This window comes from Trichomonas vaginalis, chromosome IV (assembly GCF_026262505.1).
Source record: "Trichomonas vaginalis G3 chromosome IV, whole genome shotgun sequence".
NCBI lineage: Eukaryota > Parabasalia > Trichomonadida > Trichomonadidae > Trichomonas > Trichomonas vaginalis.
In genome coordinates this window covers 34,172,367-34,197,955 of record NC_067206.1, presented here as the reverse complement: position 1 = coordinate 34,197,955, position 25,589 = coordinate 34,172,367, and the positions used below count along the sequence as shown (strand labels likewise).

At 32.7% G+C, this 25,589-nt stretch overlaps 12 protein-coding genes across 12 annotated transcripts, besides 7 other annotated features; 6 read left to right on the top strand and 6 right to left on the bottom strand.

The window, feature by feature from the left end:
- The first annotated feature begins 851 nt into the window (after positions 1 to 851).
- Positions 852 to 1,504: a mobile genetic element.
- A 164-nt stretch (positions 1,505 to 1,668) lies between these two features.
- TVAGG3_0219160 (regulation of choline O-acetyltransferase protein) lies at positions 1,669 to 2,556 on the top strand (the record flags this gene model as incomplete). The annotated part of the gene is made up of 1 exon (XM_001326157.1): positions 1,669 to 2,556. One exon carries the CDS (start codon positions 1,669 to 1,671, stop codon positions 2,554 to 2,556), a length of 888 nt encoding a protein of 295 aa, XP_001326192.1.
- A 531-nt stretch (positions 2,557 to 3,087) lies between these two features.
- Positions 3,088 to 8,118, bottom strand: TVAGG3_0219150 (guanyl-nucleotide exchange factor protein; the record flags this gene model as incomplete). Its single annotated transcript, XM_001326156.1, has 1 exon — positions 5,748 to 6,635. One exon carries the CDS (start codon positions 6,633 to 6,635, stop codon positions 5,748 to 5,750), a length of 888 nt encoding a protein of 295 aa, XP_001326191.1.
- Positions 8,119 to 8,388: 270 nt separating this feature from the next.
- Positions 8,389 to 11,172, bottom strand: TVAGG3_0219140 (guanyl-nucleotide exchange factor protein; the record flags this gene model as incomplete). Its single annotated transcript, XM_001326155.1, has 1 exon — positions 8,389 to 10,899. One exon carries the CDS (start codon positions 10,897 to 10,899, stop codon positions 8,389 to 8,391), a length of 2,511 nt encoding a protein of 836 aa, XP_001326190.1.
- Positions 11,173 to 11,229: 57 nt separating this feature from the next.
- TVAGG3_0219130 (HMG-box family) lies at positions 11,230 to 11,762 on the bottom strand (the record flags this gene model as incomplete). Its single annotated transcript, XM_001326154.1, has 1 exon — positions 11,340 to 11,762. One exon carries the CDS (start codon positions 11,760 to 11,762, stop codon positions 11,340 to 11,342), a length of 423 nt encoding a protein of 140 aa, XP_001326189.1.
- Positions 11,763 to 12,026: 264 nt separating this feature from the next.
- On the bottom strand, positions 12,027 to 13,243 carry TVAGG3_0219120 (armadillo/beta-catenin-like repeat protein family; the record flags this gene model as incomplete). Its single annotated transcript, XM_001326153.2, has 1 exon — positions 12,233 to 13,213. The coding sequence occupies one exon, from the start codon at positions 13,211 to 13,213 to the stop codon at positions 12,233 to 12,235; it is 981 nt and encodes a 326-aa protein (XP_001326188.1).
- Positions 13,244 to 13,373: 130 nt separating this feature from the next.
- TVAGG3_0219110 (uncharacterized protein) lies at positions 13,374 to 14,299 on the bottom strand (the record flags this gene model as incomplete). Its single annotated transcript, XM_001326152.1, has 1 exon — positions 13,592 to 14,293. One exon carries the CDS (start codon positions 14,291 to 14,293, stop codon positions 13,592 to 13,594), a length of 702 nt encoding a protein of 233 aa, XP_001326187.1.
- A 373-nt stretch (positions 14,300 to 14,672) lies between these two features.
- Positions 14,673 to 15,891: a mobile genetic element.
- A 1,070-nt stretch (positions 15,892 to 16,961) lies between these two features.
- On the top strand, positions 16,962 to 18,335 carry TVAGG3_0219090 (glycolytic process regulation protein; the record flags this gene model as incomplete). The annotated part of the gene is made up of 1 exon (XM_001326151.1): positions 17,207 to 18,271. One exon carries the CDS (start codon positions 17,207 to 17,209, stop codon positions 18,269 to 18,271), a length of 1,065 nt encoding a protein of 354 aa, XP_001326186.1.
- Positions 18,336 to 19,173: 838 nt separating this feature from the next.
- Positions 19,174 to 19,210: a mobile genetic element.
- Positions 19,174 to 19,210: a terminal%2Cinverted (terminal inverted repeat of Banshee-A3 transposon ID:TVAGG3_0219080).
- A 577-nt stretch (positions 19,211 to 19,787) lies between these two features.
- Positions 19,788 to 19,825: a mobile genetic element.
- Positions 19,788 to 19,825: a terminal%2Cinverted (terminal inverted repeat of Banshee-A3 transposon ID:TVAGG3_0219070).
- Positions 19,826 to 20,863: 1,038 nt separating this feature from the next.
- Positions 20,864 to 21,226, top strand: TVAGG3_0219060 (uncharacterized protein; the record flags this gene model as incomplete). The annotated part of the gene is made up of 1 exon (XM_051226905.1): positions 20,864 to 21,226. The coding sequence occupies one exon, from the start codon at positions 20,864 to 20,866 to the stop codon at positions 21,224 to 21,226; it is 363 nt and encodes a 120-aa protein (XP_051111891.1).
- An 18-nt stretch (positions 21,227 to 21,244) lies between these two features.
- TVAGG3_0219050 (serine threonine-protein phosphatase family) lies at positions 21,245 to 21,487 on the top strand (the record flags this gene model as incomplete). Its single annotated transcript, XM_051226904.1, has 1 exon — positions 21,245 to 21,487. One exon carries the CDS (start codon positions 21,245 to 21,247, stop codon positions 21,485 to 21,487), a length of 243 nt encoding a protein of 80 aa, XP_051111890.1.
- Positions 21,488 to 21,860: 373 nt separating this feature from the next.
- Positions 21,861 to 22,339, bottom strand: TVAGG3_0219040 (uncharacterized protein; the record flags this gene model as incomplete). The annotated part of the gene is made up of 1 exon (XM_051226903.1): positions 21,861 to 22,339. A coding segment is annotated over one exon (479 nt), but the record flags the coding sequence as incomplete, so codon positions are not given.
- A 450-nt stretch (positions 22,340 to 22,789) lies between these two features.
- Positions 22,790 to 25,589: part of a mobile genetic element that runs on past the window's edge.
- On the top strand, positions 25,001 to 25,402 carry TVAGG3_0219030 (uncharacterized protein; the record flags this gene model as incomplete). Its single annotated transcript, XM_051226902.1, has 1 exon — positions 25,001 to 25,402. The coding sequence occupies one exon, from the start codon at positions 25,001 to 25,003 to the stop codon at positions 25,400 to 25,402; it is 402 nt and encodes a 133-aa protein (XP_051111888.1).
- Positions 25,422 to 25,577, top strand: TVAGG3_0219020 (uncharacterized protein; the record flags this gene model as incomplete). Its single annotated transcript, XM_051226901.1, has 1 exon — positions 25,422 to 25,577. One exon carries the CDS (start codon positions 25,422 to 25,424, stop codon positions 25,575 to 25,577), a length of 156 nt encoding a protein of 51 aa, XP_051111887.1.

The following is a 25,589-nucleotide window of genomic DNA, read 5'->3' as shown; positions in this document are numbered from 1 at the left end:
TCATCTGATTAAAGATTACATAACACTATCATATGATGAATTAAAAATACAATAGAATGTCAGGCAAAAATGAGGGGACTTTTCAGTTTCCAATTTTTAGTTGATGAATTTTAATATATAGGCATAAAAACATCAATTATATGCCAATCATGAGTTTACATTACGCTCATTTTAATCGTTACAATTTGATAAAAATTATTATGATTTTAGTGCGAGTCCAAAAGGGAGTTTTTTATTTAACAGGCCATACGGATTGCAAAGCAATGTCATTCAATTCATATGATGATCTTTTTTTTTTCAGGTAGGTTATGTTTATTTTGTGATTGATAGATGCGTGCTTGGGTAACCCCTATGTTATTTTTACATACTTTCGAATCCCGATAGAAAATTTGGACCAACTGATTTCCAGAGACGTTACATGTATAAATTCTTTTTCCAGATGTATTTCGTACCCATTGGTTGTGCATTATAATAGAATCTATTTTATATCTAATTTATAATTCCGGTAGGGTATTGAAGTGTCCCTTTCAAAATTTTGTATAAACATTTGTTTTCAAAATTTTTGGGATGTTCCTGTTGTTTGTTTTAGCTAAAACCCAGGAATTTAAATGCACACATAATGAAAACGAAGACTGGCTTGTACCAAAAATAAATCTATCTTCAATAAAACACCAAAAAAGAAAGATTTCCGAATCATCTTGGCAAAATATCCGTATTAAATTGGAAACTGGCTTCCTCACTGGTGAACTTAATGATAATCTAATGTGTAAATCTGTGGGACAAACAGTTTTATGGGAATATGGACAATTTTCATGCACAAAAGATGATTTTCTAAGTAATTCAGAGTTAAGGGTGCACACGAGAGGATCATGTAAACTTCAGAATTTAGAACCTTATTTTTAGGCATTATCTTGGCTACCTATTTAGGCTCGAAAAGCAAAAAATATCAAAAAATACAACTTGACTCCATTATGACCCTTTCATGGAGGTAGTTTTTATCCGCTAGTATTTTCCCTTTGAATCTCTTTACAATTCGAAATCAAATTCAAACCTCAGTAGAAGAAAGGAAGAATCGACTTACTACGGTTGTAATACGAATAAATACATATATTTAATTATTTTTATTTACATAATAATTGTTTGAAGCTCATATTCCAACAAATTTTTAAATAAAAACATTAAAATGTTGAAAATGTTCATATATTTTAATAGGGTTTTGGCACTTTATTGAGGAATTACTACATACATAGTCGAACTGAACTTGATATTTTGAAATTTAAATTATTTATCAAAATTAAAATTTAACTTGAAATTTATAATTATTTAGTCATATTTTGCATAATTCTAAGTAGATTTTGTAAAAAATCAAGAAAGAAAAATTTTAATGTGCATTATTTTTTCTTTTTTATAATAATACATATTATTATATAATTAACATATTCATAATGTTTCACCCTTTCAAAAATATAATCCTCCTCCTCTCAAATAAACGTACATACGGGTGGCCTCTTTTTTCAAAAAATTAAAATTTGAAATTTTGGGCTTGCGAATTATCTTACGAATGATAATTTTATATCATGTCCGAGCACTGATATTACTAAGGAATTATACTGTGGACCTGCACGTTATGAGTTTTATAATCCATCAAAGGCACTTATTTCACTCTATATGTATTTTTATGACTATATAAATGTAACATTTCCTACTAAAATCTGTGATAGAGGCCTAGCAATTTTGCCAGGAGCTCCTCAATCTAGCAACGTATACGATACATGTGCGCCATATACTTGCAATAAGTACGACAGTTACACATTACAAGTTTTCACATATGGGAAAACAACAACAATAACATGTGACAAGAATAATGTTGGTGCATCATTTACTTATAACATTTCATCATCTAATGGTCCCTATGAAAGAACAGCATACTGTGTTCATCCTGAAATATTCTGCAGAACAGTCAAACTCCAAGAAATGAATTTTGTTGCTGATCCTTTCGATCCCGATACAGTTCAACTCCAAGATCCATATAAAATCCCAACTCCATCTGCAACACCTAAAACACCAACTCAATCTGCAACACCAAAGACACCAACTCAATCTGCAACACCTAAAACACCATCTCCATCTGCAACACCAAAGACACCAACTCAATCTGCAACACCTAAAACACCATCTCCATCTGCAACACCAAAGACACCAACTCCAACTCATCAAACTCCAACACCAACACCAAAGACACCATCTCCAACGCCAGCAGAACCAGAAAAGACAAAGACAGAAACAGAACAATTTTCAGATATGGAGTCACCATCAGATAACACAAATGTACCAAAAACAGAACAAAATGAATCATCAAGTTTTACAGTTAATAAAGATGATTCTAAGTCTGGCTCAGGTAAGAATGGGCTTTCAACAAAGACGTGGATCATTATTAGTGCATCAATTGGAGGTGCTATTCTAGTCATTATCATCGTAACCATTATTTTCTTCAAAGTCAAAGGATCCAAAGAGGTATCGAGTGATGAAATAATGCACCAAGATTTCTTAGTTTAAGATGCCCTTGTTCACGCAAGGTACCCTCACTTGTTTTACTCTTAATCAGCTGATATATGCGGAAAATTGAAATTGTGATCCAGTCTCTTTAGACTGAAAATGCTGACTATGCATAATTTTGCATTGATAAAGAACCTTTATCACATATATCCTATTCATTTGTTAATTCAGGAATAAATGTAAATTTTAATGTCTAAAAAAGTGCAGGCGCTAAATTTAACGCCAATTTGAGAGAAACTCATAGAATTTATTGTATGATTCCGATCGAAACTTGACAAGCAGGAAAAAGTGAAAAATTCATAGTTATTAGGAAATAATAATATCTACTTATAGTTAAAGATTTTAGCGGTGTAAAGATAACGTAATTTTTTCTGATCAAAAATTTCTACTTTTGAATAACATTCAGAAATTTTAAGGGGTTATTTAAATATTATTATTTCATCTCCTCATGCAACAGAAAAGATTTTCTCAGAAAAAAAATACATTTCGGAAAAGATTCTTTACAAAATTTTCATATAAGATTTTTCGTTCTTTCGAAATACTGCTATTCTGTTTATATATCAAGGCGCAGAATGATTGAAATAACGAATTTTACACTTAATAAATTCATCAGTCCTATATATTTCTCTCTATTTCTCATGAGGAGTGGGAAGATTTCTTCGGTCCTTCAATCAATTACGATCCATACAGAAACAAAACCCAAAAGATCGATGTTATTGTTAACAAAAGCTATTACATCTCTCTTTGTCTCTTTATTTGCCTTAATACTACCAGAGCAGTTCGTATCACAGACAATACAGGCAACAATCTTAAATTCCTCATTGAGACAAGCTCATTTGACAAATGCAAACATCAAAGTAACCAAGGTGGCTCTTTGTACGTAAGTTCTAATAAAGGTGAGTGTATTCAAGACCGAATCTGCAGTTTTGGCTCTAGAACACCAAAAGAAGGTGTATATTGTTATGTTAGAGTTTCAGATACATCTCCATTTAAGAATTATATCCTTGATTCAACAATTACTTCAATTGGGGACGAAAACAAAGAAGGAAATATGAATATTTATTTGATAAATGGAAAAACAAATATGAGATCAATCAATGTTTCATATTCACGACTAGTTTTAAGAAATTTATACCAAATTTATTCTAGTTCTAGCTCAAACGTAAGATATTCAACATTTTTAAACAACACATCTAAAAATAATGGTGGTTCCGAAGCATGTCATCAAGGAGCATCAGGTGGATTTAAAATTCTTTTTTGTAATTACTTGGAAAATCAATGCTATAGGTTTATTTTTAGTGACATTGATCTCTATATCAATAATTGCAGTTTTTATAAAAATAGCATAAGTGATCATTATTTCTATGCTCAGGCCAATCGAATTGAAGTTAAAGGATGCTCTTTTGACATTACAGATCTTGGGATATATCAATCTGTTACAATAGAAGAGAAAGTAGATTCAAAATATCCACAAAATCATCATTTGTCATCAGGTTTATGTTTTGCAGAACTCTAACTTGAATTTCCAGAAAGAAAAATAATTACAATAGAAGATGAAAACTATGTTAAAAATAAGCAAAATAGTTGGATTTTTCTTGCTTCTTCTGTTTCTAATTTTATTGAATAATAAACTTTTTTTTTATTTATTTTTTTCTTCTTGGGCCGCCGGCAACAAATAACAATACAACAACCAGCGCATCATCCATTTGAAAATGCAAGGAAATGTGTCTCTTTTACTACTGATATCCAGACTAATAGCTGTTATCTAGATGCGAAAAATGATATTTTATGATCAAGTGCTCTCTTTGTTTGTTCGTGTGTTTTGCTTCTGTTTCATATATGCATCGTGTAATGGAATTGACTGTTAGATGTTATGTTTATATTACTTGTTTGAGCTTGATAAATTGATAAAAAAAATGACACTTTACAAAATTTTCATAAAAAAATGCGAAATTTTTCTTTCCTTCGAAATTTTGCCATTTAGTTTCTAGATCAAAGCGAAGAATGATTGAAATGGTGAATTTTGCACTTAGTACATTCTTCAGTCCAATATATTTCCTTCTATTTCTCACGAGGAGTGGGAAGACTTCTTCAACACCACAATCGAATACGAACTATACAGAAATAAAACCCAAAATATCAGTATTAATGCATATAAGAGTTATTACATCTCTCTTTGTCTCTTTATTTCCCTTGATGAGACAGGTGCAGTTCGTATCACAGACACGACAAGAAACAATCTTAAATTCCTCATTGAAACAAGCTCATTTGACAAATGTGAACACAAGAACGCCAATGGTGGCTCTTTATACGTAAGTTCTAATAAAGGTGAGTGTATTCAAGACCGAATCTGCAGTTTTGGCTCTAGAACACCAAAAGAAGGTGTATATTGTTATGTTAGAGTTTCAGATACATCTCCATTTAAGAATTATGTCCTTGATTCAACAATTACTTCAAGTGGATACGAAAACAAAGAAGCAAACCGTAATATGTATTTGATTAATGGAGAAACAAATATTAGGTCAATCAATATTTCATATTCAAAACTGAGTTACAATAATTTCTACTCTATTTCTTTTAGTTCTAACTCAAACGTAACATTTTCAACCTTTTCAAACAACACATATAAAAATACAGGTGGCTCTGAAGCATGGCATTTAGGATCATCACTTGAATTTAAAATTCTTTTTTGTAATTACTTCGAAAATGAATGCTATAGACTTATTTACAGTTATAAGAATCTCTATATCATTAATTGCAGCTTTTATAAAAATAACATCAAAAATAATTATTTCTATGCAGATTCCAATCGAATTGAAGTTAAAGGATGCTACTTTGACATTACAGATCCTGGTAAATATAAATCTGTCACAATAACAGAGAGAGTAGATTCAAAATATCCAGAAAATCATCATTTGTCAACAGGTTTATGTTTTGCAGAACTCAAACTTGAATTTCCAGAAAAAAACATAATAAAATCAATAGAAGAAGAAATCAAAGTTAACTATAAACAAAATAATAAATTTAATTTATTAGCTTTTCTTGTTTCTCTTGTTTCTAAATAAACATTTTTAATTAATTTAAAAAGGTCCAAATGTGTGTTGATATTTTTATCTCAATTTATTAATCATTTCTTATTTTCATTCAGTAAGCGCATTGGTAAGTCTACATCACACACATATGATCCTTTTTCAAACTTCATGTTGAATTCTATATTTCAAGGATTCTAAATTAAAACCGTGACGGTAAAGGCATTTTTCATGTGACTGGTCAAAGATGTATTTGATGTCTGAGCGACCGTACTTTTCAACAAATGGACCGCCTGATTTTCGTGAGACAAGTTTAAAAATAGCGTGGTAACTTGAGTATTCTTTCTCGTTAGCGGTGATGATTTCGCCGTTAGATTTACGAAGTGCAACTTCGTTTGTATATATCAAGCCTTCGATACAAACTTGGCCACATCCGTCAAATTCAACAATGTCACCGCGTTCGTACCCTAAAATATTGAATGAGGCGTCACTGATGTCGACAACGAAGTTTTTCGAAATGCTTGTGAATGTTTTAGGGTAACTAGATGTGGCTGAACTCAACCCAAGGATAGGATGTGGTAAAATACTTCGCATACCGGATGCAACAATAACATGTGAACATCCAGCGGAAATAAAGCAAACACGCTTACGTTTAAGAAGAGCACATGGACTGAAAACTGATGATGAATCAATGTGGTCTTGCATTAAACGTGAATCGTCACCATCACCTGTAGAAAAGACTTCACCTTGTTCTGTAAGAACGTATGACATGGCATCACCAACGGAGACAGATGTAATAGTGTTGTCGGTGAAATCTGGAATTCGTAAGAATGTGTTTGTAACTTTAATTGATGGACCGAGACCTGCTTGCCCGTTTTTGGTGTTACCGGCTGCCCAAAGATGGTTATCCGTATCAAGTAAGAATGATGTGTTGTTGTATGCGAAAACACGGGCAATTGTTGGGTTTCCTTCGATGTTCACTGGCTTTGGTATTTGGCTGACGAATTTGCTTCCTTGTCCGCATGGTTTACCTTTACCCCATGAAAACATGCATCATTCATTTGAAAATGCAAGGAATTGTGTCTCTTTTACTACTGAATCGAGAAATGTAATGTTTTTGCATTCATATTTCATATGTAACTTATTGTATTCACAAAATTAGATGTCTGAGACGTCTGGAATTCAGACTAATGATTGTTATCCAGTTGCGAAAAATGGTATTTTATGTTCAAGTGCTCTTTTTGTTGGTCTGTTGGTCTGTTTTGCTTCTGTTTCGCATTTTTATGTGTTGGTGTGTTTGTGAAATGGGGTTGACTTTTAAATCTTATATTACTTCTTTGAACTTTATGAAATTAAAAAATGACACTTTACAAAATTTTCATTAAAAAAATGCGAAATTTTTCATTCGAATGTCAGCCATTTCATTTCTAGACCAATGAGAAGAATGATTGAAATGATGAATTTTGCACTTAGTACATTCTTCAGTCCAATATATTTCCTTCTATTTCTCACGAGGAGTGGGAAGACTTCTTCAACTCTTCAATCGAATACGAAACATACAGAAACAAAAACGAACCTCCCAGTCCCAATGTTGACAAAAGCTATTACATCTCTCTTTGTCTGTTTATTTACCTTAATTCTACAGGTGCAGTTCGTATCACAGGCACAACAAACAACAATCTTAAATTTCTCATTGATACAAGCTCATTTGACAAATGCGAACATAAGAGCGCCAATGGTGGCTCTTTATACGTAAGTTCTAGTAAAGGTGAGTGTATTCAAGACCGAATCTGCAGTTTTGGCTCCAGAACACCAAAAGATGGTGTATATTGTTATGTTACAGTTTCATCTACATCTCCATTTAAGAATTATGTCCTTGATTCAACAATTACTTCAAGCGGTGACGAAAACAAAGAAGGATTTAAAAATATTTATTTGTTCTATGGAGAAACAAATATTAAATCAATCAATATTTCATATTCAAAACTGAGTTACAATAATTTCTACTCTATTTCTTTTAGATCTAACTCAAACGTAACATTTTCAACATTTTCAAACAACACATCTAAAAATACAGGTGGCTCTGAAGCATGGCATTTAGGATCATCACTTGAATTTAAAATTCTTTTTTGTAATTACTTCGAAAATGAATGCTATAGACTTATTTGGAGTGGTAAGAATCTCTATATCATTAATTGCAGTTTTTATAAAAATAACATCAAAACTCATTATTTCTATGCAGATTCCAATCGAATTGAAGTTAAAGGATGTTACTTTGACATTACAGATCTTGGGATATATCAATCTGTTACAATAACAGAGAGAGTAGATTCAAAATATCCAGAAAATCATCATTTGTCAACAGGTTTATGTTTTGCAGAACTAGAACTTGAATTTCCAGAAAAAAACATAATAAAATCAATAGAAGAAGAAATCAAAGTTAACTATAAACAAAATAATAAATTTAATTTCTTAATTTTTCTTGTTTCCCTTGTTTCTAAATAAACATTATCATTGTATTTAAGATTATCCATTTGTGTGTTGATATTTTTTATCTAATCTACTTGAAATTGTAATTTATGTCACAAAATAGTTAATATCAGTAAATGCATTGGTAAGTCAACATCGAACTCATATAACCCTTTATTCAATATTCATGGGAATTATATATTTCAAAGATTCTAAATTTGAAAGAATTGTATGGTGAAAGAAAGTGAAAAATTATGAAATTTATATAATTTTAATTAAAAACAATATAAAAACAAATATATCAAAGATAAATGATAAAATACAAAAGATAAAATTAAAGTAAATCTGTTCCAAGTCGTTTGATGACTTTGATACTACTGCCAAAAATAGATTGAGGAGGGAAACAAACTGAACCACAATCTTCGTCGTGTTTGAACCAAACATCGTCAACAAGCATTCCAACAACAACCGCACTACCTTCGGGAGTACAAACTAAATCACCGGGTTTCATACGACGACCTTCGAATGATTCCAAACAAACCGAAAACTGGCACTCCAAGTTACGAAGTGTTTTGTCGGTACGCTTGTAGTCGAAACCGGAGCGGTAGATAACGTCCCAATCATCTGAATCATGAACTGATCGACAAATAGTTACTTTGCGTGTTAAATCAAGTAGTTTGTAAAGATGTTCGTCTGGTTGAACACCTAAAACTAAATAATTATCGCCTTCGATACTGCAAACATCACCGGGATTAAGATTACTTTCATAGAATGTTTCGAAACTAAATGAATAGATGTCAGAACTTGTTTGGCAACTTCCAATTCGTCGAATAACTTGAAGATTAGTGTGAGGAACTAAAATACAGCCACCGTTAAGAACATAGATGTCGTCCATATAAACCCAATATTCAGAGCTGTTGATGTCTTTGCCAATGACGGTACCGAAACCACGATGACTCAAAATGCGGTCAAGAGGATAAAGATTGTCTTCTTCACGGTATGAAACATCAACATCGACGGCTTGACCATTCAATGAAATGATCGTGGTTAAAACGGGGGAATTCGATTTACGACGCTTAAGAATTAAATTAGATGGTAATTCGGTTGAAAGTTTACCACCAACAACTGTTTGAACAACTGCAAAGTGTAAAAAGCTGCCTAAAACACGAACTAACTTATCACCGTTGAAGCAGATGTCACCACGCAAAATACCGTATGACTTAAGCAAGTCGCATGGTTCTGTTTCGACGTTCGCAATCTTACCTGGAAAAAGTTCCATACGTTCGATTTTTCGTTTTGATTCGGTGATACTGAGAAGAGAATGGATCTGAAGAGGATCAACTAATTCAGAGCGTGATGCATCCCAGTTATCTTCTTTCCAACCAAACCAGATACTGCCCCCTAAAACACCATAAACAATACCTTCGCCAAGTAATTCGTGGCTGACTTTCTCGCCACAAACAAAACCGTGACGGTAAAGGCATTTTTCATGTGACTGGTCAAAGATGTATTTGATGTCTGAGCGACCGTACTTTTCAACAAATGGACCGCCTGATTTTCGTGAGACAAGTTTAAAAATAGCGTGGTAACTTGAGTATTCTTTCTCGTTAGCGGTGATGATTTCGCCGTTAGATTTACGAAGTGCAACTTCGTTTGTATATATCAAGCCTTCGATACAAACTTGGCCACATCCGTCAAATTCAACAATGTCACCGCGTTCGTACCCTAAAATATTGAATGAGGCGTCACTGATGTCGACAACGAAGTTTTTCGAAATGCTTGTGAATGTTTTAGGGTAACTAGATGTGGCTGAACTCAACCCAAGGATAGGATGTGGTAAAATACTTCGCATACCGGATGCAACAATAACATGTGAACATCCAGCAGAAATAAAGCAAACACGCTTACGTTTAAGAAGAGCACATGGACTGAAAACTGATGATGAATCAATGTGGTCTTGCATTAAACGTGAATCGTCACCATCACCTGTAGAAAAGACTTCACCTTGTTCTGTAAGAACGTATGACATAGCATCACCAACGGAGACAGATGTAATAGTGTTGTCGGTGAAATCTGGAATTCGTAAGAATGTGTTTGTAACTTTAATTGATGGACCGAGACCTGCTTGCCCGTTTTTGTTGTTACCGGCTGCCCAAAGATGGTTATCCGTATCAAGTAAGAATGATGTGTTGTTGTATGCGAAAACACGGGCAATTGTTGGGTTTCCTTCGATGTTCACTGGCTTTGGTATTTGGCTGACGAATTTGCTGCCTTGTCCGCATGGTTTACCTTTACCCCATGAAAATACGCGGCCGTCGTTCGATAACGCAAGGAATTGTGTCTCTCCTGCAGCTGCATCGACAAATGTAATGTTTTTACATTCGTATTTCATCTCTGACTTACCAGATTCGCAAAAGTAGATGCCTGGGCCGTCTGGAATCGCGACTAATGATTGTTGTCCGGCTGCAATAAATGATATTTTATGTTCGAGTGTTCTCTTTGTTGGTGTGCGGCCATAATCGTGGCCCATTGTGTACAAAAGGCCGTCTTCTGAAACTATTGCTGTAAATTTATCACCGCAAACGAAAATTGTTGGAATTATGTCTTTTAGATGAGCAAGTACATGAATTTTATCGGTGTCACCGCTTGTATATCCCATTTGGTTGAATTCGTTATCACCGCATCCAAACCATTGATGCGCCGATGTGTAGAATACATTGAATTTCCACCCACACGCATAGTATATAATGTCTGCGGGTGCATTTAATATCTCTGCGAGCTTTGCCGTGCCGGGGCGGCAAAGCCTACTTCCTGTATAACCTGCACTAGATAATTGATATGTCATCGATTTTATAATACAAAAAAGTGACAAATTCAAATTTTGGAGATTTTATAAAGAAATTTTGAATGGAGATATAACTACTAAGAGCAATCAAGCAGCCATTATCATGCATTTTTGATGGACTATTATACTATCATCATACAATACATTACTTTTTCCCTTTATATACATATCTTGAAATTGATTTGTTATCGAAATGCATTGATATAGTGGTACTATTCTTGGTACATGAAGCAAAATGCATTTTGATATATTTGAGATACTAAGGCAAAGGATTCATTAAAAATATAAAAAGTTAAAAAGTAATAATTAATACACACAGTATGTATTTAATCAGCTCTATAAAATATATACAAAACAGTTCGATTTTAAACAAAAATCGAGAAAGTTATCTCTATAATATATCTATTAATATAATAACAACGCAATAATATAAACAGTATCTACTGTGGTTGATGCTGCCTCTTTGGAGGCTTTTTTGGATTTAAATGTAAAAATTTTGGAACGGTCGGCCTGTTCTTTTTGGATTTAGCGGGCGTTTTAGATGCAAGGTCGAATAATGATGAAAAAGAATCTATGTCAAGGAAATTTTTAACTATTTTATCTTGAATTCGATCCTCTTTCTTTTTATATTTGATTTTCGCTTCTGTATTTTTTGATAGTTCTTTCTCTCGTAATTCTTTTGCTCTGTTTTTATATCGTTGCTTTGATGTTTCATCTAATTGTTTCCAACGGTTTGAAATTTCAACGCTAATCTGCGAAAACGGCAGCTTCGAAGAAATTTCTCGCCGAACCTCATTTGAAAACAAAATGAATGCATTCGGAGTTTTTACGGCATGAGGAGATTCGGCATCCTCCTCCGCCATCACTGTCACTTTTATATTGTTACTGAATTTTGACCTTGTGCAAAATTCTTGTATTCTCTTATATGAAAAGCATTTCCTTGTTGTGGGAACCCATTTTCTTTATCCAAATTTCTTTCCTGAAAAAATTCTTTTGAAAATTTTCCTTTTTTCTCTTTCATTATAGCTGATTTAGGCATAGCTTTTTATTTGGTGAATATTTAATCAATCTTGTCTTCTTTCAGATTGAACGCATCTTTCTTATTAATTGAGTATGGGATCCATTTGATATATACGCATGCTATAAATCGTACAACTTGTATTTTTTCCAAACACCATTAGTATTTTCGGATGATTTAATAATTCAATTTTCATTTGGCAAAGTATTGATGCTGCTTGACAGATAATATACTTCAACTGCAGGAATTTATGGATAAATAAACAAATATTATTGTGAATAATTACATAAATATATAATATCAAACAGTTTAAATCTACAAAGCTCTTCCAAGAGCAGATAAAGCTATCATACGAGATAATGCTTGCTTGAGAGTGTTAATATCATCGCATTGTGGACCAAGAATGTTGATGATCGCGCCAATAGCTCTGACTTGTGCCTGAAGGTTATCAGATACTGTAAGATTGAGCAAAGCATCAATTACACCACCTTCAAGAAGTTTTTTCCTGGATTCTTCTTCTCTTGCGATGTTCTGAACAACACCAGCTGCATCAACAGTTAAATCTGTAATTGGCTTAAGAGTTAGTGCTTCTATAACATCGGTAATTGTTCCACTCTCTCTAATGCTTCGAACAACAACAGCTTCACTGGACATATTATTCAAAAATCCAAGAAGTCTTTCGAATAAAGGAGAAGTAATTGGTCTTTCGAGCATGAGGGAAAGAGCTTTAACGTGAACGCCTTTATTGCAAATGTATGTTTTTCCTGGTTGGTGATAAGCAAAAGATTGAAAAGCTGCTGCTGCAGCAACAGCAAGATTATCTTCATTACTCTGTAAGCATTGGTATAAAGATTGGAAAAATGCCTCAGGATCCTTAAGAACTGTGCGAATATAAGGCAAATGAGATAAAATTCTCAAAAGTATATGGCAGGCTTCAATACTAAGAGCATTGTCATGTATTGACAAAAGTAATTTCATAAGCCTATGACATGATGCATCGAAATATTGATAGTTGGCTGGTTTGCGCGATAAAATTCTTAAATAACGTGCACCGACTTTGAAGAAATCGATATGTGGAGTGTACGGGGATTTAACTAGAAGTAGAACGTCAATGACTGGTTGGGGATTATCAGGATTTGGATCATTGACAAACAATTCTTCATCTAAATCGAAGTAAATATCGTTATATGTCTCGAGCATTTCGATCAAAGTGTTCCTTGAAACTGATACGCATTTCTCGCTACCTGTTTTCAAAATGTATGCATTGATTGAAGCTGTTGTAACTCGAGTTTCCATTTCTGTTATTGTCACTTTTTGCAAAATTTTGGTGCAAATCAAAACGTATCATATGTAGCACTATTACTCGAATAATTTAATGCCAACAGGTGCTAAAAAATCAACACTCCAACATACTATGCATAGTTCATAGTTATTTATAGCTATTTGCCATGAAAGTAGGAATTGAAAAGCTCATAATAACCTAATCAAGAAAATACTAATGTGATATATTTGTATTCTCTGAGCCTTATAAGTTTCAGTCAATGAGAGATGTTAAAAATGATAAGAATTCATTTTCAATATTTTCATAAAATTATATGCTATTGGGTGTATTATTCTAGTATTTTTAGGAAGTGTATAGTAGTTATTTATAATAAAAACAGCATGATAAAAATTTTATTCAGGAATAACATCTATATTTTCGTCTATTCTCAATTCTTCTAAAGGCACTAATGGTCTATCGACTGTAAACATTGCTTCGAAGATATACTGTGTTTTTGATCCGTCAATATTAACAAAATGTAAAGGTATTGTTAATGATGATGAAAAACTAAGCTGATTCAATGGAGCAGTAGCAAGAGCTATTAGTTGAGTCTTTTTCTGCCCCATCACACTGGAGATTCTCATGATATCAAATTCCATATCTCCTCCAGTAACCATTCTAACTGTACTTTCGACACATGGTCCAAAGTCAAACTTATGAGTGTAATTCATTTTTGCATTTCTCTCTTTAACGATTTTAGTTGAAACGCTGTCTCCCATTGGAGGCTTAACTACTATTTTATGATTTAGTGGTAATGGGTGTGATCTTTCTTTCTGTCGTAATTCGAGCTTTACTTCTGCAGGATATGTTTCTGGATCATCTACGAGATCTACTTTGATATGATATCTTTTCAGGTCAGATAAACTAGCTGTTTTTTGAGTGAGAGCAGCAATTGTATTTGAAATTGCATTTACGGCCGAGCGAAGCATTTCGACTTGAGATTGATCTTCAAGAGCATTGCATCGTATGATAGCATCCATAAATCTCTTTTTTGTTGCTTTAATTTTCTTTAAAAATAACTTTACCATTTTATCTTCACTTACTTCGACACTCATTTCAAGTAGATTTTATATCCGTTTAGAAATTTTAGTACATATCTTTATCTTCAAAGCTTCTCTCATATTTGACTGAATGCATTCCCTATTGGTAATAGTAGTTTTTGTATTTCCATCTGGTTCTAATGCTTTTCGTCTAAAATTTACTCTTGGATGAGATCTATGGATGCTAAATGCACTGAGTATATAGTTTGCACTTTATAATATTAGCAAACGTGGAAGCAAGAAAGCTGTAACTACTATTTTAGACTAAAAAATAAATCAAAAATTAGATTTTCTGTAATAAAACAAAAAAAATTGATAACAATTAGTTAGCATATTTAAATTACAGTGCATCTTATTATTCAAAATTTTTGCGATTTAATGATTTTGACATTAAGGATGCCCTTACATTCCATAAAAATACTTGAAATATATGATTATTATTGTAGTAAAACTTTGGGGCTCTAGATCGCTTTCTATGTCGAGTTGAATGAGTTTTAAATTTTCAAAGAAATTCTGAAGAGTATTCAAAAGTGTAAAAATTTAAAAATAGAATAATATTTCCCCTTATTTCTACTAAAATAAACTTGAGTTGCAAGTAAATATTATTATTTCACAATAATTATGAAATTTTCTCTACTTACACTAGAATACACAGCACTTTTTTGGATTGCCGTTTACAATTTCCAAACAAAGCAAGATATGGGACACAGCAATGTCTTTTGTTAAATATGTTGTTCGACCTAGTTTAGGTACCATATCGTAAAGCTGTGTACCAAAAATCCAGAGATTTTTCCATGAATTGTTAGATCAATAAGCAATCATACTTATATTTCTAAAATAATCGAGTTGATACCAATAAACTCATGTTAAATTATAAAATATTGTATTTCATTGGCGAAAAATTAATATATTTGATTGATCAAATTTTAAAAACTCATCGGAAAAAAAAACGGGATGAAACTCATATTATATACTATATACACATTTCAAATATGCAAAAAAACATGATGGTAAGTCTGTCGCGTTTTTTCAAAAAAATCCAGAGGTCGGAATAATAGTTATTGTTTACTAGCATTGATGCCAGAATTTTCTCTTGCATGCAAATTTTTTGTGGTTTGCATACTGTTGAATAAACCTTTATTTTGATAAAATTAGATTTTTTAATTTCTTCATATTAGATCTTTTTTAAAATATCGTTCCGTCAGACTTTTATCCAAAAAGGAATGACTCTACTCAAATATTTGAACAATTCCTGATGTTACATGTTCTTGAGTTATATCCTTTATAAAATTGAGAGGAAAATCAAAAAAATTGAATGTGGTTCATTCAATTTTCCTAATCTAATAACTTCATGAATGTTAATTTTGTATCCGTATAATCAATATGGTAGAATACCATTGGAATTTAAAAAATTGTGACGGATTGATATTTTGATTATGTGCGATTTTGGCCTTAAATCAAATCTGAATATCGTGAAAAACAATTATTATTCAGAAATATTATTAGAGTTAGTAGCTTATAAAAAATTAATATATATGACAGAATACCCGATTCTAGATTTAAGTATATCAAAAGTTTTACGTGCACAAAAAATCTGACATGGTGAGGGCATCCTTAAAATATAAATATTTTATACATGGCACGATGGGCGCTACTTTTTTGGCGCCAGCGGCGCCGCCCGCGCCTCCGGTGGCTCCCACTGGTGGGGAGGAGACGATAGAAAAAGATATAAATTTTACTAAAAAATTGAATTTTGGAAATTCTTTTGATTTTTTTGAATGATTTACGAAGAGATTGAACACATTTTGTACTATGAAATATCGTTATTAATAAATTTACTTCTTAAACATCTATTAAAATCGCCTTTTTGAATATTTTTATGATTTTTTTTGACCCGATCACTTGCGCCCGCGCCTGTAAAGTATTCAAAAATCAATGTAAACATTTCAATTTTTGCTCCCACCTCCCATTGGGAGGGGGGCATATATCTTGTAGCGTTCAAGTTCAAGTGATGAAAGTGCATAAGAAATCTCCTTAATCATACCGATAGAAACAGCATTAGGGGCGCCAAATGGCGCTCGGTGATGTTTCCCATAAAAGCTTAATTTCAGGTATCCATAATCATAACCTGTCAGACGCAATAATTCATTAGCACATAATCATCGTTTCTCAATCAAGAAACGAAACGCACGATTGATTATGCTGGCCATTAAATTTTCATATCAAATAATTTACTACTTCAAGAAAAATTAAAGACTATCATCAACCAAAGCTTAAAATTCTCAGTGTTTACAACTCTCATACTTCGAATATGCATATTTCCAAAATAGCATGAAAATTTTTTTCATTTGAGCTCATTTTCTTTTGTTCTATTAACTAATACATGCAGTACAAGCTTGTTATACGTATACTTAATAAGTAAGGTCTTAAGGGAAATAATAAAAAAGAATTTTGCTATTAATTATATTAAACAATATTTATTTGTAATTTCGTGATAATTATATTTCTTATTACAAAGTAAAGGTATTTGATATAATGTTTGCCTTACAAAAATGTTTCCTTTGTCTTGCCACCATAGGTATTCTATTTTGTCACTTTTTGCGCCCGCCGTGCCATGTATAAAATATTTTAAATCATTTTTGGATTTTTGAATTTTTTTTGGAAAAAATAAGTGCTTGGATTTAAATGAGAAGGTGAGAATGTATTTAATTCTTGAATGCAAACAAGATCGTTTAGTCAAAACATCTTTTATCATTCAATTTCTCAATATTTCTTTATTATTTTCGTTCTTTTGTTCTTTTTCCCATTAAGTTAGTAATCAAAATGCTAGTCATATATGTTTTCACCGTGAAAATGGATATCAAAAATTCATTACTTCGGAATCGTGACAGCGTCACTTTTATAGAATTTCATACTCTTTTTTATTTAATGCGTCCGGGCAATTCTAATTACTCTGATGGCCCAAAACGAGTTGCCCCTCCATTAAATAGACCTTACCAACAAATTCATCGTTCTCCCAAAGACAATTATAAATCTTACAGAAAAGAACATAGTTGGAAAGCAATTACACCAGCAAAGAAAAATTCAATACCTGCAGCGCCATATCCATCACTTCCAACAAAAGGACAAGTACTTGATGAAAAAAACAAAATTGATTCACAAATTATTGAATACCAAATTGATCTTTCTACACTTCGTCAAGCACCACAAACTGTAGGAGTTGTTTCTCATGTCGAAAGTCAACCAGATTCTCTTGGTGTCGTTGATGTTGGAGGTTTTATTGCAAATATGAACTTAGTTGATTCAGTAATTGCACAAAATAAGAATAATGCAAAACTAGCAGCCAAAGAAGCATCCGTTGATGCTAATCAAAGAATGATGTTTTCTTCACATGCGCCTTATGCAGTTCAAGATTTACGAGAACATGAAGATTTATTACCATTATTATTTACGTCTGTATTTTATACTAAAATGATTGAAAAAGAGAAAGAAGAAGCTCTTGCAGAGCAATATGACACAATGCGGGGAATTTGGAATACTCAATGCGATGCTGTTGATACAATAGCAGAAAATCCAGTTTTCCCATGGCCAGAAGACATGCCAGAATCTATGACAAAGACCGCAGATGATAAAGTATACATGGAATTTGTTGCTGATGATACTCCGATGATTATTAACCCTGCTGAAAAAGATGTGTTTAAATTTAATACTGATGCAAGGCTTGTTAATGATCCTGTATCCGAGCATCATGTTTATAAACAAAGAGTTAAATGGTCTGAGGAAGAAAAGAACATCTTTCTTGAACAATGGTGTTCTCATCCTAAAGATTTCGTTAAAATCGCTTCGTTCCTGCCTGATAAGTCTGTAAAGGAGGTAATTGAGTTCTATTACCTTAACAAGAACTTGTATGATATGAAGAACCTTCAAGCAGCTTCAAAGAAAAGAGCTGGAGGTAGAAAGAAAGTTGCATCTGAAGGTGCAATACATAAGTAATATCTTTTGTTTGTTTGTCAATAAAATATACTATTAATGTATTATTTTGGTCTATAACAAATTCGATTTCATTGAAAAATATTGTAATTGTTTTATATGATTAATGATTATATTATATTTTAATGTTTCCAAAATATTAGCTAAATTGCATTGATTGCATTATGATCTAGTTAGCACAAAATTATAATGAAAAATTAATTCAAATTTTATTGATAGATTGTTAAGGTAACTAATGAATGATAATAATGCCCATTTCGATAGATTATTATAAATTTTTAATCAGGCCTTCCTAGAGTTTACTTTTATCCAGGAAAAGAAGATTTCTTATCAGAAAGGTGTGTGGCTTAGTCTCGAACAAAAGCTATGCTTAAACCAATATGATTTTCTCGATTGTTAATGATGATGATGCAAAAATCTTAACCAATTTTAATCTTGATTTTTTTTAAATTTTTGAACTAGCTTTAATAACATATATCACATGCACAATGGTTTAAATTAAGTTTGGAGTAATCCGATTAAAGAGCGTCGCAAACAGTTTTAAATAAGAAATTTTGGTTCATAAGATGAATTCACGAAGTTATAGTGAATGGTCATTACAAATTATTCATAAATATTTTCTCATTCACATTCTACTACTCAAGAGCGTGTTGCTTAGGAATTTTCAATTTTTAGAAATATTCCAAGAAAAATTGGAGTTAAAGGATTATCTATAATAAGGGTTTCGTTTTGCGAAAAAAACGTACAATACGCAATTTCGCTAAAAAAACATTTAGCTAGCAATTTCGACCTTTGACTCCACTCAAGACGTCACTTTTTTAATTTTGCGGTATCATATTTTTGGAAAATCTTTATGAATATAAAAAAAAAAAAAAAGGTAGTGGGGCTTCCAGGCGCGTTGCGTGTAATAAACAGAAATTCATCAAAAGTGACAGCTCTCAATTTTTTGACATTTGTAAATTCTAAATTGAATGAGAAAAATGAAATAATACTAAACATAATACAATATTCTAGATTTAATTATAATTAGGGAAAAGTTAGTTTTGAGAGTACTTTTCATAGGCATATAGAATGAAATCTTCTGAAAAATAATATCACATAAACTCATATTATTTTCTAATATATAACTATTTTATATAAAAATCAAATTCAATGATCTTAAAAGCGAAGGATAAACCTCAAAATTTACGAATATAATGAGTGGGAATAGGCGTAAAGCAAAAATTGATATTTCATATGGTTTTATGATAGATAAGCATTATATTCCCACTCATTATATTCGTAAATTTTGAGGTTTATCCTTCGCTTTTAAGATCATTGAATTTGATTTTTATATAAAATAGTTATATATTAGAAAATAATATGAGTTTATGTGATATTATTTTTCAGAAGATTTTGTGTTCTTCTTCAAAATTTTATTTTTTTATTAAAAAGAATCTTTACAAAATATACATTTACTTTAATTAATATTTAAAAACGTGCTCTATCAAAAGTTCCAAAAATTCAATATTTTAGCTTTTCTGAGGTGTCACTTTTGATGAATTTCTGTTTACAACATCCAGGCGCGTTGCGCCCTCTAGCCCCAGTCACTTTTCTGTCACTTTTCAGGGAAAAACATTTTTATTATTGTATATAAAATGAATTTTACAAAACCACCGTTACCCTTCTTTGGAAATAAGAGTAGATGTAAAGATATTCTATTGAGAGAACTTAAGAAACTACCGAATGGTCTAACATTTGTAGATTTGTTCGGTGGAAGTTTCTATATATCTCATTTGTGCCATACCGTATTCCCAGACTCAAAGATTATATGCAATGACTTCGACAACTATATGAACCGTCTCAAACATATACCAGACACAAACAAAATATTGAGTGAGTTGAAAGAAAAGATACCTATAGGTAAGATGGAACGTATACCATTAGATAAGAAAAATATTGTGAGAGAGGTTTTGAAAAAAGCAGAATATATAGACTGGGATAGTATATCTGCTAGACTATTATATAGTGGTGCTATAAGAGTTCATGACATTGAAACACTTATGTCAAAAGTTTTATATCTTAACTATACAAATGTTTTCAAAGAGAACATAGAAAAATATACTGAGGGTATAGAGTTTGTGAGATGTCATTGGACAGAGTTGTATGAAAAATTTAAAGACAAGGAAAATGTTTTCTTTATAGTGGACCCGCCGTTCTATAACACATGGGATTTTCAATACCAAGTAGACTGGACTTTGAGAGACTCTTTAGAAACTTTAGACGTTTTACATAACCATCCATGCTTTTACTTTACATCCGATAAAAGTGGTTTGGAAACCGTTATGAGATGGTTAGAGGACATACATGACTATGAGTTTAGATATGACAAGATAGAATATGAGAGAGGTCCTATAAACTGGAGAAAGTGTCATAACAAAGAAATTTTACTAGTAACTAAATGTGGTTTGAAATAGGACTACTTGTTTTAGGTTTTTTCCATTGTGTCATTTACTTATTTGACGTGGCAGAAAGGTACAGAGAATATGAAGATGAACCGATGCCAGCAAATGTTCGGCATATGTACTCGTAAGAGATATTTTTATCTAATATTAAATGGACGCACAGAACTTAGCGAATGCACAGCAACCTGGACAACCAAACCCAGAGAATATTCCAAATGAAGTTAGAATACAAACTGCAATGGCAAACTATGGTCAAGTGCCAACAGATGTACAAATGCAAACTGCCATGTCAAATGACGCTGCGTTAGGTTTGCCACCATGGTATGCAAATATGAGATGGAAAGAGTTTTATACAAACCCTGAAGTGGGATATAAACAACTCTATGCAGATGACGCGAACACAGGAGTTGACCCAGAGTATGTTTTCTACCAGAGGAGAAATAGAATGTATGAGCTCCAGTTAAAGAATGCAATGGAACTCAACAGGAAACGTAAGAGACTAGGCGGACATTAGATTTTTACATATAGTAAAATGGGTTTCTTCAGTAGTATTGGAAACTTCTTCAGAAGAGTTGGAAGAGGTATATGGAATGGAATAAAATCTGTCGGAAGAGGAGTATGGAACGGAGTCAAAAATATTGGTAAAAGAGTAGGTCAGTTCATTGGTATTATACCTAAAGACCCTGAACCAGAAGAACAAGCTCCTGTTATACAACAGCCTGAACCTGCACCACAGTCTAGTTGGCAACCAAATCCAACACCTCAACCGTATTAAAAATCATATTTTTACCGTTCGATAGTAGTTGTATATGAAACTAAGTTCTAAGTAAAACGCGTGGTATAATGGAATTATTCTCTTTCTTCCATCTGTTGTAAACCATACTTGAAAGTCTGAAATACTTCCACTCGGTGGTTCATATAGCTTTGTAGGTTTTTCGTAAAAGTCATTTGCCAAGCATAAAAAAGAGTTTTGTGCACCAGAAAATGAAGCATGAACTATAATAGCATCTGAGTCGAAAACATTTTCATATGTTCCATTAGGGTTTTCGACTTCATAAAAGTCCGGGTGTACTGGATATTCTGCAGGCTGATTTAACATCCTCAGAAACCTATACCATGCCAAGTTGTTATATTTTGTAGAAATATAAACGTTGTCTCCAAGGTCTTCTATTTTATTGATTTTAACAGTTGCATTTTTCCTGTCATATAAAATATCGAGATGGTACTCTCCTTCGTCAATGTTAAACTGGTTTGCATATTCGAGATAGATATCGTTTATTTTTTCTTGAAAAGCTTGAAGAGTTGTTTCTAAGTTTACAAGCAAATTCACTTGTAAAAGTTTTCCCTGTTCAAATTTCTCATACGTATGTTTTTCTTTGTTATAGTATCGAACTTCAAAACCGACCGTAAATGGGAAACCATGTATGGCTTCTGAAATGAACTTCATTCTACGAAAGCCAACAGCTTTTGTGACGGATGGGTCTCTTAGCCATCTCAATGGGTAGTCAAAACGATAGCCTTCATGCTTTACGGTCTCTGTCTCAAACTTTTGACCGACATTCGTAAAAAGTTCATCTAATGGTTTAGTTGTAGCAACTCTAGAATTTTCTTTTTCTATTGAAAGCATATTTTATCTAGAATAAAAATGTCGAAAGAAACAGCGTCTATGAGAGAAATACAACACAACCGACAACTCATTGTACAAGCTCTAAATAAGAACACAACAAACTTTTCAAACTATTCTAAGATATCTGAGTCATTGAAAGAAGGAAACTTAAAACTGACGATAAACCCAATGACAGATGAGTTTCTGTTTCAAGACAGTAAGAACCATACTGTCTGTGTAAATCCAACAAAAGGAACTTTAAACGAGAAACCTATAGATGAACTTCTTTTGAAAGCAGATGTTGACAACAAAGCTGACAAAGAGTATGTCATTGAAAAAGTTCAAGAAGAACATGACAGAGCAGATGCAACATATGCAACAAAAGAACATACTCATCCTGAACTAGCAGACAAAACATATGTTGACAATAAAATGTCAAGTGAAGTGACAAGAGCTGACAAAGAATATTCTAAAAAGACTCATATACATACCATTGCAAATATTACAAACTTACAAGAAACCTTAAACAGTAAAAGTGACGTTGGACATATACATACCATTGCAAATATTACAAACTTACAAGAAACCTTAAACAGGAAAAGTGACGTTGGACATACACATTCTATATCTGAAATAACAGACTTAAACGTTAGCCTTGAAAAGAAAGCAGATAAAACATATGTCAATGAAATATACCAAAGTTTAGTTGGAACAAAAAATATTGAAACTATGGTTGGTGACTTTTCTATCTATGAAGAAAACAAATATTTTAGATGGGAGTTTGTACAGTCCTTAAGAAATGGTATACGGTATAAACTCATTCCGAAAAATAACAATGAAATGTATGTAAGCTATATAAAGAATGATGGTACACAAGTTAAAGTTCCATTAGACAACAACTGCTACTTAAACTTATATGGAGACGAACAAAAGAAATATTTAAGAGTTTATGAAATGGCAGATATGACATTGCCTGACCCAGCTCCAGCACCATACTATTATGACTATGGTGTTGACGAAAGAACACTACACGCAGATGAACAAAAGCAAACATTATATTTAGATTTTTATAGATATAAAAGATATAATGCAATAGAAAAAACGAGAATAGTATACTATTATACAGATGACAGAAATAAATATTATAGTCAAGACTTTACCTACCCTGAAAACATAAGATTATATTATAAAAAATATTCTGACATGAACCAGAGGAAACCTGAAATAGTTGCACTATATTTTAAGTTCAAAAGAGACAATCCTATAATATCTCATATGTTTGATTTAATGAACCCAGTAGGTTCTATTTATACGTCAATGGAAGCAAGAGGTCCTCAAGCAATGTTTGGTGTTGGTGCATGGGAACAAATAGTCGACAGGTTTTTGTATTGTGCAAACTCTTCAAAGGAAACAGGTGGAAGTAAAACGATTTCAGGTGAAAACTTACCTGCACACAGTCACTACGTAGATTTAAGTACATCTCAAGCAGGTTGGCATAAGCATAGATTTTGGGATTGGTCAGCAATGAAAAAAGGTAAAGGATATGATGTTAAAGACGACGTTCAGTTTGCTATAAATTGTTTCTGGGGTAGCACACAGGGAGATGGAAACCATACACATCGCGTTTCAGGGTATACGCAAACAACGGGACAAAGTAAAGACTACATGCCACCTTACATGACAGTTTACGCATGGTATAGAATTGCTTAGTCGTCATTTTCAACTTCTTTAGCATATTCGTCAGGAGTTGTCTTATATTTGTTAGGAACTGTCTTTGAAAGTATACCACCTTGAACTTTGACAAGTTTGAAACGAGGTCTGACAATAGTAGTTTTATCTTCTGCTTGCAGTGTGTACATTTTGCCATGTTTGCCTAAAACTTCATAATATTCTCTTGTATACTTTCTTCTATTTTTACGAACACGAATGTGAGTACCTGTCGAGTTCCCATTGTTGTCATAGTCAATAGTATTTTCATATGGGTCGCGTTTAGGTATTTCTATTTTTACTTTGTCACCTTTCTTAAGTTTGAAGCCTGGCATTCTTTCTTGTTTGTCTCTTTTGACTAAATTGTTAAATATATAGTCTTTCTCTAAGTCAGGGTTGTTTTTCATTTCTTCAGGGGAGTGGTTTCCCAAACCTTTTTGTTTACGGGTATTGTAAATATTTAAAACTTGTCTCATCTTTGCCATGGAGAAGTGTCTATATTTGTCGTCATATGACATTTCATTTGCTTCACCACCTTGTGGTTGATTTAAGTCTCTTAAGATTTTTATACAACTGTCAATGACACCAAGAGCAGAATGGTTTTGGTCGACAATGAAATATTGGTTTACATTTTTTGAACGCAGATAGTTTTTAATATCGTCTGATTTGAAAGAACTTTCACAGTCAGATGTCAGTTTTGTTGGATGGTATTTGTCAACGAATATTGTCAAAGCAGTTTTCACATCTAAAATATTTTTGGACCATAATGGTATGGCTTCACAGTATCTTGTGTTTTGACCAACAAATATTAGCCAGTATGGTGGTCCATCTTCTCTATATCTCGGAATGTTTTCCAAGATATCCATAAACCAAGCATTTGGTGTTGAACTAAAGATTTTTACCATGAGTGCTTTCTTTGTTGCCTTAGAAACATAGGGGTCCTTGTTTGGATTCGTCATTTTTAACCCATAAGAAATGGGTTTATTTGGCGCATTAGCAGGAGTCGCATCTAGATTTTTACCAGCAGTGGGAACAATAGCCAGAGGTGTATTTGGAGTTGGAAGGAAGATTTTGAGTACATTAGGTATACTTAAAGAGAAAGCACAACCTATTATACAAACTGTACAGAAAGGTTGGGATGTAGCACGAGATGCAGCAAATCTTATTCCAAATCCTGAAACAAGAGGAAAAGTTCAAGGATGGATGGACAATGTAGGAAGACAAGCAGGAAACTACTATAACAAAGCAAATGACTACTATAACCAAGCAGGGCACTATATGGACCAAGGTGAAAGATTCTTTAACAGAGGATATAACCATGCACAACAGTGGGTAAACAACAACCAACCTCAACCGCCTCAAACGTGGGGAATGTAAAATTTTTTACTGAGATGAAATGAACAATACAGCTTTGAGACAAATGGGTTCAAGATGGATTTGTCGGCTTCCAGCAGTTACACAACCACGTGTTTGTCAAGTTCTTCCTATACCTCAGGAAGTTTTAGACCGACTTAAAAAACCTCAGCAACCAGTTGAAAACAAACCAAACTAAAATTTTTTACTG